At 39.0% G+C, this 13,193-nt stretch overlaps 1 protein-coding gene across 2 annotated transcripts in view; it reads left to right on the top strand.

The window, feature by feature from the left end:
• Nucleotides 1–13,193, top strand: part of HIPP1 (HP1 and insulator partner protein 1) — a 242,426-nt gene that overhangs the window by 55,082 nt on the left and 174,151 nt on the right. For both annotated transcript variants that reach the window (XM_067135488.2, XM_068225056.1), the window contains exon 4: nt 11,276–11,451. In XM_067135488.2, the coding sequence (XP_066991589.2) occupies nt 11,276–11,451 (176 nt within the window). The remainder of the gene's footprint in view (nt 1–11,275; nt 11,452–13,193) is intronic.

Genomic DNA, 13,193 nt, shown 5'->3' with positions numbered 1-13,193 from the left:
GTGCCATCTTACATACAGTAATTCCACAGATACCACTGCTGCCGGAACCAGTGTTAATGAGGTGGGGGACATGGATAGAAGCAGTTAAGTTCTATAGTGAGCATCTAGATGCTATAGAGACTGTGGTAGATTCTTTTGTTCTTTTGATCCTGAAAATGCTGTGTCTGTTAGTGAATTACAAACTGCCTTTAGTGACTCAAAAGTGGTCTCCTCAATCACCTACATCAGCTGGCTTCCAGAAAGCATCAAACGTCTAGAAACATCAGGACTGCCACTGCAAGATTCTATTGTCATCATAGAGGATGCTATTGAAAAACTAAGTGCTGTGCATGGAGAAACTGGCCCAAGTGTATTGAGTAAATAGCAAAAAGTGTTGAAGAGAAATCCTGGTTATTCAACATTTCACAGTGTGTGCCAAATTCTAAATGGAGATGACGTTGATCCTCTTGAGGACATTTCTCCAGCGAAAATTCCTCTCCTAAAATTTGCCCCATTTTCATCATGTGATGTTGAAAGATCTTTTTCTGCATATAAGAACATCCTAAGTGACAAACACCTTTCCATGACCCCATAGAACATTGAAAGATACTTAATAGTTCACTGTGCTACAAAATTTAAGAAATAAACCTGCTTTGAGTGTTGAAAATAATAAGTTTCTATTGAATATGTGTGCGATGTATTCATATAAGGTGACTCCAAAGAACATTGAAAAATACTTAATTGTTGACTGTGCTACAAAATGTAATATAAAACGTGTTAGTGTGTTGTAACTGACAAAATGGTAAGTTTATACGTAGTACAGTCATTAAGTTCTGAGACTGACCGCATGATGCGCTGTGGTATGATACCATGTCAGTTAGTCTCTCGTCCCTGCAAGAGACAGTTGATTGCATGCGCTGGAGGCAGACGTACGGTCGTTGTTGTGACGGTGATTTGAATGTGTCCATCGGACCTTGACATGTCACAGTTTGAGCAACGGGTAAACATCAAGTTCTGCCAGAAATTAGGCACAACTGCTGCCGAAACGTTTGAAATGATGCAGCAGGTTTACGGTGAGGATGCATTGAGTTGCAGTGTTGTCTTTAGGTGGCACCGACATTTAGTGCAAGGACGGGATGGTTTGAAGATGATGTGCGTACTGGTCGGCCACAAACAGTTGGAACGGAATGCAAGATCCAAGAAGTTGCAAAGATGGTGCGTGTTAACCGCTCCCAATTGGTAGACTATCTCGCAGCAGCAATAGGGGTCAGCCATGGTACTTGCCCCAAAATTCTGACGGATGACCTCAACATGTCTCGTGTTACTCAGCACAGTGTGCCACGAATCCTGTCGCAAGACCAATGTGATGATTGCATGACGATTTGTGGTGACCTCATCAGTAGTGCTGATGATGATCTGACATTTTTCAACCGGATAATAACTGGAGACGAAACATGGTGTATCCTTTCAGTGGTGCTTCCAGCAGCTATACCAACGTTGGCAAACATGCATAACGGCCAACGGCGACTGTTTTGAGGGTGGACGTGGTTCTGTGTAGGTGTACGCCGTGTAATGTGGCATCGTGTGCAACATACAGTCTTGTGTGTGCCTACCCTCCAGGCGTCAAGTCTCAGAACTTAATGACTGTACTATGTGTTAATTATATTATATTATATTATATTATATTATATTATATTATATTATATTATATTATATTATATTATATTATGTTATATTATATATTTTGCCCATTTACATATTTTGCTACATATTCTGGTGCTTTTTGTTACATATTTATGTACATATTATGCCACTTGATACTACATAAAAATCCCAGCTCTAATCATAAGTTATGAATTTCATTGATCATTATCAAAGGGATGAATTTCATTGATCATTATCAAAGGGTAGGAAGGGTCCACCTATTCAGTACTATTAGTTTGTATATTGTCTTATAACACTGGGACTAGTTTTGATCCCATATATATCTTCAGCCATGCTCCAATTGGAAGACATAAGCACACACATGATCAGTAATGATATAAACACTGATATGACACAATTTATACTCTTAATTTAAACTATTGATGAAGACTGAATAACATATCTACACTTAAAACTAAATAACACATCAAAAATGTTGTGGTTGGTGGCAAACTATTTTGTCATTTCTACAGCAGCCATCGTTTTTGAGTTGATCTGGTAGTTGGAATCCTTTTCTGTGTAAACGCTGATATAATTTAAACCATTGATGAAGTCCGAATAACATATCCAGACTTTAAATAACATTATTTCTTCTTCTTCTTCTTCTTCAGTCTCAACCCATAGGTTGATTTGCAGCAATCTTCTCTTCTTTAGAACTTCTTTTTCAATTCCATGAAGTTTGTTCATTTCATATTGGACATGACATGGCTCATGTATTCTGGACGGAGCCCTCTTCGCTAATTTCGCCCTTCTGTGCAGCCTTCTGCTATTGTTGTAACATTGTGTTATGGCACAGCAGATGGCTTGACAGTCAGTCTCGTCTAATTTGAATCTCTATTAAAGAAACTATTTAAAATAGTTTATGTTGGGTCCACCTTGTCAATACAACTTTAATGATTGAAAATTATTTATTCTTTCATACATGTTTCAGGAACAGTATGCATTTCCTTCATCAGTGAAGTCAATACAGGATCAAATCACATACCTATTATGGTTAAGTTTATCAACAGTAATCTGAATCTGATGCCAAAGACATCTTGATTCTCCTGCTCTAGTGAACACATCTTTTGTTACTCCTCTGTCCACCCAGCTGATTTTAAGCATTCTGCGGTAGCACCAGGTTTCTAAAGCTTCAAGTCTTCTCTTCTCTACTTGTCTCCACTGTCAATGTCTTACAGCCACACAAGGCAACACTCCAAACATATGCCTTCATCAGTCTCTTCCTTTGTTTGAAATTGAGGTTAGCAGATAATTGCATGGCTAATTATCCCTCCTCCTCATCCTCATCCTCCTGTTTGAAGAAGAAAGCTGAGGTGTTTGCCACATAAATCTCTGGAGTGATACCGTATTTTTCCGAATCTAAGACTTTTTTTTCTCAGAATCTCATGCGAAAACTCAAGGGTTGTTGCATTCGCGGCCTAACAGTAAGTTAATGGATACCACTAGCAACTATTGCGGTAACCACGCCGCTTCTTTTCACACGCGCAGAACTCGTTGATAATAAACGACCGCCTCTTTACTACACATCGCTAGCCGCGACAACAGGTTGTGCAGTGCCTGTGTGTTTCTCAAATCTGCAGAATGGCATCGAAACATGCGACCCTTCGAATTCTTAGAAAAGCCATGGCTACTCAGTGACAGAGTCATAATGCGTGTATTGTACTTGGCGCTTAGTAAAATTAAGGTTTATACACAGCAGGAATATTTTCGTGATGGATAGTCGTATTATAGATACGTGGAAAAGGTTTTGCCAGCAAATTTTCAACGGGTTCTAGTCGATATTATGATGCCAATTTTAAGTTAATGTTTATTAAACACTTGGAAATGTAGAATAATTGTGCAGCCGCAAGAAAATACGGCATAGGCCTAACTAAAGCCAATATTTGATGTTAGCGTGAAGACAAATAGCTTAAAAAAATGCGTACTGCACAAAAAATGCATTCAGTGGTCCGCAACAAGGACGCGTTAAAGAAGTCGAAGGTGAAATTGTGAGGTATGTGCACGAAAAACGCAAGGGCGGAATGGCCATACCGTGGCGCAATAAACTCGTTCGTTGACTTTCACCGTTCGCGATTAGGCCTATATATCGCTAGCCGCTGAATTTGGCCGAACCTGACAAGCGAGACGTGCGTGTTGCGGTAGCCGGTTATATCTGACGCTGCGTAAAAGTAACAGTTTTATAGATAGCAAGAATAATTTCCTGATGGATCGTTGTATTGTAGAGACACATGGAATAGGTATTGCCGGAAAATTTTCAACGAGTTCTCTTCGGTATTATGATGCCAGTGTTAAGTTAATGGCCCTTAAACCCGCGGAAATAAAGAATAATTGTGCAGCCGGAAAAAAAAAAAAACGGCGTGACGAAAGTCAATGTTCGGCATTTAAAAATAGTCTAACACACTTCTTTTTGAGCCTGATTAAAACTTTTTGAAGGGAAAAGTGGGGTTCATCTTGGATTCGGAGAAATACGCTACTATATTTTTTTTTCAGAAATAAATTAAACATACACTTTCACCTAGTATCGGATTATGAAAAATATCAAACACGTAAGCCGTAGTGTGGATATCATCTGCGGAAACACAAGTTTTGAACAAACTGAATGCCGTTTCATACCGATTTTAATGTGCATGAAGGGTTTTCCGACTTTTATACAAAATCGGATATAACGACAATCCGTTATAGCGAGTGAATTTTTCGCTCTTGTGAATTCTCGCTATAACGGACTTCTACTGTACTTGTAAGTATCTGTAGGTTAAGAATGATAGAAATTTATGAAAGAGCATGAATTAATTCGCGAGATGGAGACGTTCAATGAGCTGATATGATATAAATTTATCCAATGGCTACTTCCAAAACCTACGACCCCAAATCGATATTGAATTGATGGATGATTATAACATTGAGCTAGTCTGGATCTTTTTGTGACTCGACCTGGACGCGGGAATGGCACACTTACATACATACATACATACATACATACATACATACATACATACATACATACGTAGACAGAGATGGCGGAAAATTAAAAATTGCATTTCCTTCTTACTGTGGACATGACTGATACAGAAATACCATTCTTTTTAAATTCTGAGTAATGTACAAAAAAACTCTTATTTTATATAATGTATATAGATGATAAATCAATAGAATTATATACATATGGTCATTTAAGTACATAGTCTTGAAACCTAACCGGCTGTCTTCAAACTCTAGCGCTCATTCTCGTGTTAGATGCCTCCTGCTTCTCAGGTTCTGGTGTCCCTTGTTGGTCTTCAATAGTTGTGAGCAGAAGCTCTTCCTCTTATGTATTGAAAGCTACCCTGTGACCTATAGTTCAGTCATTATGAGTTTCGACTTTACGTTTGAGCACTGCCTTTTGGCGGAGGGTAAGTGAATTAATCAACAGCCAATCATAGACAGCCAATCGCTCCGATAGAGCGCATTAGACTCCAGTTGCGGTTAGCAGTGTTGTCGATTTGTTATTTACTGTAACCACGTGCTATCAGCTGTGTGTTGCATTGTGCTCAGTTCTTTTCACGGTCTTTGTGTGTCTTTGTGCTAAGTTGTTGTTCGTTTATATTTCACAGTGTAGAGTTTATAAATGTATTGTTCAGTATTTTTAATAGTATAGCGCGTTATATTGTAGTAAATAGTGTGTAACGGGTGATCTATTTTATATAGTAGCTTAGTTTAACATTTCGTTCGGTAGTTATATAGTAGGTTAATTTTAGGCCCGTGTCTGAATTTGATGTTCTGTCATGTCGACGCCTATGTTTAAGGATGAAGCTCCCAAGAGAAGAAAGCCCTTCGGACGAGGTACTCCACTAAGGAGCTGGGCCCGGGAAATTGTTTGTAATGTTAGAGAGTCATTCTTGACAAAGCACCAACAATGGCGGCTAGAAAGAATGTGTTGATTAAGTGGTTGAAGGAGCACAATATTTCGGTTCGCGATGACATGGGGAAGGGGGATCTTATGCATCTCTTGAAACAAAACAAGCCCTAGTACCCAGTTCATGTGCTGGATAGCCAGAAGGAAAGTCCGATTATGGACTTATATTCCAGTATTTACATTTCTGTTCGTGTTGTGTATCGTAAATCAGCTGTTTGTATTTGTGGCAGTTTGGCACCACCGGCTGACTTCCGGCTAACTGTCAAGTTGAAACTCTTAAAAACGGAACTATAATGTTGTTGATGACGTTTGATCATGCTTCACATGCTCTAAACGGGAAAATACCAATTTCCTGGCAACAGTTCCATATTGTTGAATGTCCCGAATCCAGATCTTGTCTCTGTCTAGGAGAGGTGGAAGGAATTGCACCTCATTCCTTTAATCAAAATATTGTTTGTTCCACAGTTTTATTTTAGAGTAATTTTTTTCTACATTGGTTAAACTTATGCCGAGGTATTTGTTGGAAAGTCATTGCCGATGGTAAAGTGGATCGCAACTTTCTATCATACAGCAACTTCGCAGGTGAGAGACCCAATTCGAATGATGTGTTCCTATATTCGAGAAGTCCCAAGTTGACAGCACTGCATTTCAAAAGAATCCTCTTCACTATATCGACTGCTTTCTCAGCACCTCTGTTTGTGGGAGGGTATCTGGGGCTCGATGATTTACATGTAAACCCATACTGTATAGCAAATCTTTTTAACTCCTCAGGCACGAATTGGGTGCCTCCATCTGAATGGAGAACTAGAGGCACCCCATGACACATGAACACATTTTTCAATTGCGCTATAACCGCTTGGGACATCAAACAGTCTACCAGCTCCAGGAAATGTGACTAGTAATCTTTAATGACCAGGTATCATTTGCCATTTTGTTTCAGTAAGTCCGGTGAGACTTGCTGCCATGGATGATGTGGCAATTCTCCGGTTATTAGGGGTTCGGTATGTGGCTCCTGCCTGTTTCCCAAACATACTCTGCGGTTAGCTACAGTACGCTCGATGTCCTTTGAGCATCCCGGCCACTACACTAACTCCTTGGCCCGTCTTCGGCATTTAACCAGTCTCTTGTGTCCACAATGTAACTTTTCCAACATGTTCTGTCGAAGTTCTTACGGTATAAAAATCCTCATGCCTTTAATTAGCAAATCTTTCACATTGTTGAGCTCTGATCTATGATTCCAGAACACTGACGATTTTTCCCATGTATCAAGTAGAATATTTCCTGACAATTTCTTTGCATTTGGCATCATCTTGTGCTTGTCTTATTTAAGAGTCGGAGCATGGCAACGCTTGGACAATGCTATGTACAAACATTTGTTCATAACCAATTCCTCCTGATATGTGTGCCGCATATAAGGGATTGTAGCACAGACAGTCAGGAACAGCGATTCATTTGCTCGGTACATATTTAACAATGTAATCAAGATTCAGCAGACGCATTCTGAGTTTCTGTATCTGCGCAGGAACGTGTTTTAGTTGTTTGCTTCCCAATAACTCTACCAGCGGCTTGTGATCCATGTTTAATTCGGATGCACCCAATAAATAAACCTGAAATCTCTCACATGCCCACATCATATCAGTATGTACTGTGGAAAGAACACACAAACACACATCCCATGCACTGTCAGAACATTGTTGCTACGCCTCTTTTACAACTTGGGAGTATCTTTGCACTGTATTAGTCAGGGATCTTGATGCATAGCATACAGGCAACCAATGGTCTTCATTGAACTGCTCCAAAATGGCTCGTAGTCCATATAAAGTAGATTCTGCTGTAACTCTGGTAGGTAAGCCTTTTCTGTATATCCTTAGTCAACAACAAACGCTTCACGTTGTCGGTTTTTAAATTTTTTTTTTGTTTTTAGACGACTCTAAGGATATACCAGAGTTACAGCAAATTCTTCTTATGATAAATTTAGCTCTTAGATACACAATAATCTCCGCCTTGACCTTGTCATATTTGCCACTATCCGCGTCGTTCATCTTCACCCTCGCCTCCCAAACAATATAACACCGTACTCACTTGTTCCTCCTCATCCTTTCACTTCAGCCCAGTCAAAACTCTGAAATGTTCAAACCTTCTATTCCATCGACCGGTAGCTTCCATTTGACGAGTAGTGGTATTTTTCATTTGATTGCATAGGCCAAGCAAGTCCTAAACAATATCACTCATAAAACACCTGACACTATGTAATGTTGAGCGAATCAGGTAATAAACTGTAGTCTTTTAACCTGTTCAGTGGGCGATGTGGTGAGATCCACGGCTACAAGTCGCTTGTTCGACGGGGAACACAGATATATCCCGGATTCTGATTATATATTTTTTCTCAGTTGCCTTCCTGCAGAGTTCTTACAAAATTGTGGAGGATTATTTATTTTACAGTAGCGTAGTTTGGATGAGTCTGTCCTCTGATATGACTTTTTTCGATTATATTCTCCCAATACCATTGTGTCATCCGCGAGTTGCATCATAAAGAACGCAACTTACATCAGGGCAAGAATGACCTAAAGCCTAATAGCCTAGTGCTGAAGGTTAAGCTCATCGGCTAATTGTCCCTCAGATGCAATAATATTGCTGAAGAAGGGATTTCTGGAGATTATGATACTAAACAGACATCTTTGATGACATATTAGAACTGTGACCAGCCTTCGGTTCTTCCTTCATGACTGGAGTGTGTGTTTACCGCCTGTTACACAACATTTACAGTCGCACGCATGTGTTTCGCAATACAGGCACAATTCATGGTTTCCTTCCAAATCGCAGAGACCATGGTTCTATCCAATTCATTTCCTTACATATTTTCCGCTAGAATGTCTAAAATAAATTATCGGCCCACACCATTAGAGGAAGATGATTTTGAGGTCATGAGAAATGAAAGGGTGGACTTTAGCGGGAAGCATAGCAATCTTAGTGAAGTAAGTTTCCCGAAGGGAAATTCGTAAGTGACAGGAATTTGCCTGGAAAAAGTACTGCAGCATCTTGAATGTACAGGGTTCGGGCCCAGCTGATGCGAATGTTCAGCAACCGCAAGGAGACGTGTGTTCAATTCCAGTTCAAGTAGTGGTCATGACAGTGACAATGGCTACGATAATACTGATAATATTACAACCCGTGCAACTTCTTCGTCAATTTAGGCTGAAAATGGACAAAGAAGGTCCCGCTTTGATCCAAAATTCTGTCATGATGTAAAGGGAGAGTTTTTAGGAAAAGCAAAACGAACCAAAATATTTTAATTATTTTTGATGACGAGATATGCCAGAACATAGCTGAACAGAAAATGATGCCCTGCAGAAAATCACACATAAAAACCAGTTTAGTAAGATGAAATGAAGGAGTCGAGATCAAGACCGGATCTGGACAAATAAAGGCGAAATAAAGCTGCTTATGGGCATACTGTTGCCGCAGGGAATTGTACAGAAACTTAAATTAGGACATTATATTTCTCTCAATCGCTTGTTGACTATGCCTGTTTTCTCTGAGCTGATGGCACAGAAGGGATTTATTCTCTCCGGGCTGAGTGGCTCAGACGGTTGAGGTGCTGGCCGGCCTTCTGACCCCAATTTGGCAGGTTCGATCCTGGCTCAGCGGTGGTATTTGAAAGTTCTCAAATACATCAGCCTCGTGTCGGTATATTTACTGGCATTCAGAAGAATTCCTGTGGGACTACATTTTGGCACCTCGGCGTCTCCGAAAACCGTAAACGTAGTTAGTGGGGCATAAAGCGAATAACAATATTATTATTATTATTATTATTATTAGATTTTCCTCCACATCTTTTTACATTTCTCTGACAATGAGGCGTATAATGGACAAATTCCTCCCCAAATATACAAGATAGCAAAATTTTCGGAAGCTTATAACTCTGATGGCAAAGTGTCAATTGGTGAAAACCTCTTGTCATGGAAAGGGTGGTTATATTACAAGTAATAAATCTCATTGTAGACCGTATTGGTGGTTATGGTGGAAAGTTTACATATCAAGAAAACGATCGCCTTTCTGAATGCAATCATACAAATTACGTGAAGCCAGGTCAGGATATGTAACATGATCTGCTCCCACGTGTATCATAATGAACAGCTGTAAAAGACATAACACTGTGAAGACTGTCAGTACTGTAAATATTACTTTTAGTGTAGTGTAATATAGTCCACGTGCGTTACTTACGAATTGTAGGTATATAAACTGGATCCCTCAAAACCACTAACCAACATAACAGAACATTTTGTGAGTGTTATAATTTATTCTGTTATAAATCTTTTAAGTACATGTAAACTTTTAAATCTGTAGTTTACATGTACAGAAAAAATTATTTGCAGGCAGAGATTGTTATGAAACTGCCTAAGATATTTAGGTACAAGTTACTGTATGAACGAAAACCAGATCTATGCTATTAGGATGAAACAAGCTTGGTATCACAATGTGAAAACACTTAGTACGTTCTTGCACAAAGTGTTGAAAAATTAAAATAATAGGATTTTTCAACAATTAAATACACTATATTCAATAAATACTTCTCTTAGGGCCCTTCTGTAGTTCATTTTAGTCTAAGATTGTTTTTAAGCAAGTAATTAAATATTTTCTTCCATCAGGGAAATCGCTTCCTGCCTGGGAGTGAAGCGGTGTGTATCGAGCTCCCCGCTTAAGGGGTTAACATAATTGGTTTATTCCATACGCCCAACGTCAACTATACTAAGATATTTGCCGTAATCAATATCTCAATACAGAGGGCTTGTCATACAAAGAGGTTACACACACACAGTACGTACTTCATTATAATCTATTATTCCTTCCAGCATTCAGTCTGCAAGCCTCCTTGAATTTACTAACAGCCTCCACTATCCTCTGTTGCTCATTGTTGCACTAAAAATAAGGATTTCAGTAATTTTTCTTTCACTCCAGTATGTTGTAATACTTTCGTTACACTGAAAGGATATATAACGCATTGAAGCTTTTATTTTGTCAACAATACCGTCATGCCACAATGTGTCTGATTTAATTTTGTTTCTGTTTGGATCTCCTAATAAATGCTTCACATAGTTGTTGGTTTCTAAAGCAATCATGTTTTTAAAAGCTTGTTGCCAGAAAACTTTGATACATCATCAGTCACTGAAGGATTATGTCCCAACCTCTGTGAAACATTAGCATTCTCTCCACGAACTGCTGAACATGCAAGTATGTTTTAGCTTGTTATCATCCTGTGTCCATATCCAGTCCATTGGCACTATTGTATCATCTTCTTCTGCTCCTCCTCTTTCTCTTTGATGATTGTCATTTTCCCAGTCAAATGTAACTCAAAAGCTTTTCGTTCACAATTTGCTGCCATGCTTGCTTACTAATGCAAAAGACTAACTATCCATCAGATAATCTCAAAGTAAATCATGCTGTTATGAATATGTGCCAGGGATCTACCTTACATATCTCCGGAGTCAAAACTAACTCTATCTCTCGAGGAGATTATCCAGTTGCGACAAATTATGAGAACACGGAAAATATCCTAGGTCCTGCCATAGGTCTATTGCATTGAAGCATAGAATGATTCCTTAGTTCAGTAATGAGTTGGAAAAAAAAAAAGAGAGAGAGAGAGAAAGTTTATATTGTCTAATTATTAGTGTCTGATGGTTTTTTTTTTACCTGTTGTAGGTTCTGAGGGAATTGCGGGATGCCTTGCAGCAACTACGAAAAGATGACATGTGTCGTGCTGTTTTAGTGACATCCACTGGAAGTTCATTTTGTCAAGGGGTGGACCTATATTCTCTCATACACAGTAATGCTGAACGCAGGAAGACTGCTGCTCAAGAACTGGCACAAGCTCTCAAGTAGGTTAACTTTCTTACCTCACATTTTCTCAGAAGTTTCCAGTTATTCAAATTATAATTTATAGTGTGAAATAAGATTTTGGAACAGTTTATATTTTGGAATGTCCAGAAATCTGGAAGTATTGTTCGACCTCTGGTACATTTTCTTTCAATAATAAAATATATAGACTAGTTATTTAAAACCATGCTGGCAGCCAAAGAAAGTGCCAGATATTTATAAGTTTCAACAAGCTACAGTGTAACACGATCCATTGTTTGAGGTGAAGTAGTACCGGTACAAACTGTGTTTCAAATAATGGATGCACCAGAAGTTTTCTTTGCTAAAATCTTGAACAAAATATGGACGGAGTATTCGCGTATATACGGTAAATGCGATGAATCGGCAACAATACCTTAACTTTAACAACTGCAACAACAAAAGCAAGCGCAAAACAATAAACACGAAATAACACTATGGCAAGACGAATGCTGAATCACTTGATAACTTCATGACTGTACACCATTGTAGCTTCTCAAGGAATAAACGTCCACGGTTAAGCGCCACCGCATTCGTAGCTGCGAGGGAAAGGGGAAGTTCCGTGCTAAGAGTTAGAACATGGTTGTTTGAATTGGCTATCAGCCTTGGTTACTTGAAGCGTTATAGGTTAGTTGTGATGCAATTTTACTTAGAATTTATGCAGGAAGCATAAAATGACAAACATAAATTTGAGGGTTTTAACACGTTGAGCACCAAACATTTTGAAATTTTGCTGTGTGAACCGAAACTTTATTTTTACTCCAGTGTTCCAGTAGCAACATTCCACCATGCAGTTAACGCAAAAGTAAAAACATCAAAAACAATAATAAAGTAAGGCGGACCCCGGTGTCCGTTGTGGCCTGTTGGGAAACTTATGTCAGCTGGGGCCGAGGCAGTCATGCATGGGGACAGTAGCACATGTCCAGTAATGTGCTGAATGTGTGTGGCAGTACTGAAAGTGTTTTGTTTACATTGTTGGATAATGGAGCAAAGCAGGAGGCTTATTCACATTGCAACAACTGAGATGTATGTATAATTCAGTTTGTGTGTCTTGTCTTTGCATCTATTAAGGTTATATTTTAGTGTGTACCGTTGACATCATTTCCTGGCTTACAGATGAAAAGCAGGAGTTGAGTAGTAGTAACTTTATTACCACAATACACATTCAGTGCATTATTGAGCATGTGCTAGTGTCCGCTTGCGTGACCACCTTGGCCTGAGCAGACGTGTTTCCCAGCAGGCCACAGTAGACACAGGTATCCGCCTTACTTTATTCTCGTTTATGATGATAATCTTTTTCATTTGCATTAAATATGTTATAGAATATTGCTACTGAAACGCCTGAGAATAAAAGTAAAGTTGAAACCCACAGAGCAAAATTTCCACCATTTTTCTTTGGTGCTCAACATACGTTATCAATTTTGAGCCAGCAGACACTGATGTCCTTGAAAATAAAATAAATGTTATCATACATGAATGTATAATTTTGAAGCCTGGTGCATGAATCATAACCGAAGAGGACCTGCCAGATATTCAATATGGTCAACTTCCGAATAAAAGCAGTAGAGTGTTTCATGGCCTAGTAAGAAATAAAAATGGTCACCGATGTCCGCTGTGGCACTCAATGTGTTAATACATTATGCGCATAGGACATCTAAGGGAACGAACAAAAAATGTTGTAAACGATAGGAAAACGTTTAATAGAGGGATGTAAAAGCGGCGTAGT

The sequence above is a fragment of the Anabrus simplex genome, chromosome 1 (assembly GCF_040414725.1).
Source record: "Anabrus simplex isolate iqAnaSimp1 chromosome 1, ASM4041472v1, whole genome shotgun sequence".
In the NCBI taxonomy this organism is placed as follows: domain Eukaryota; kingdom Metazoa; phylum Arthropoda; class Insecta; order Orthoptera; family Tettigoniidae; genus Anabrus; species Anabrus simplex.
This window is presented reverse-complemented; position numbering and strand designations above follow the sequence as displayed.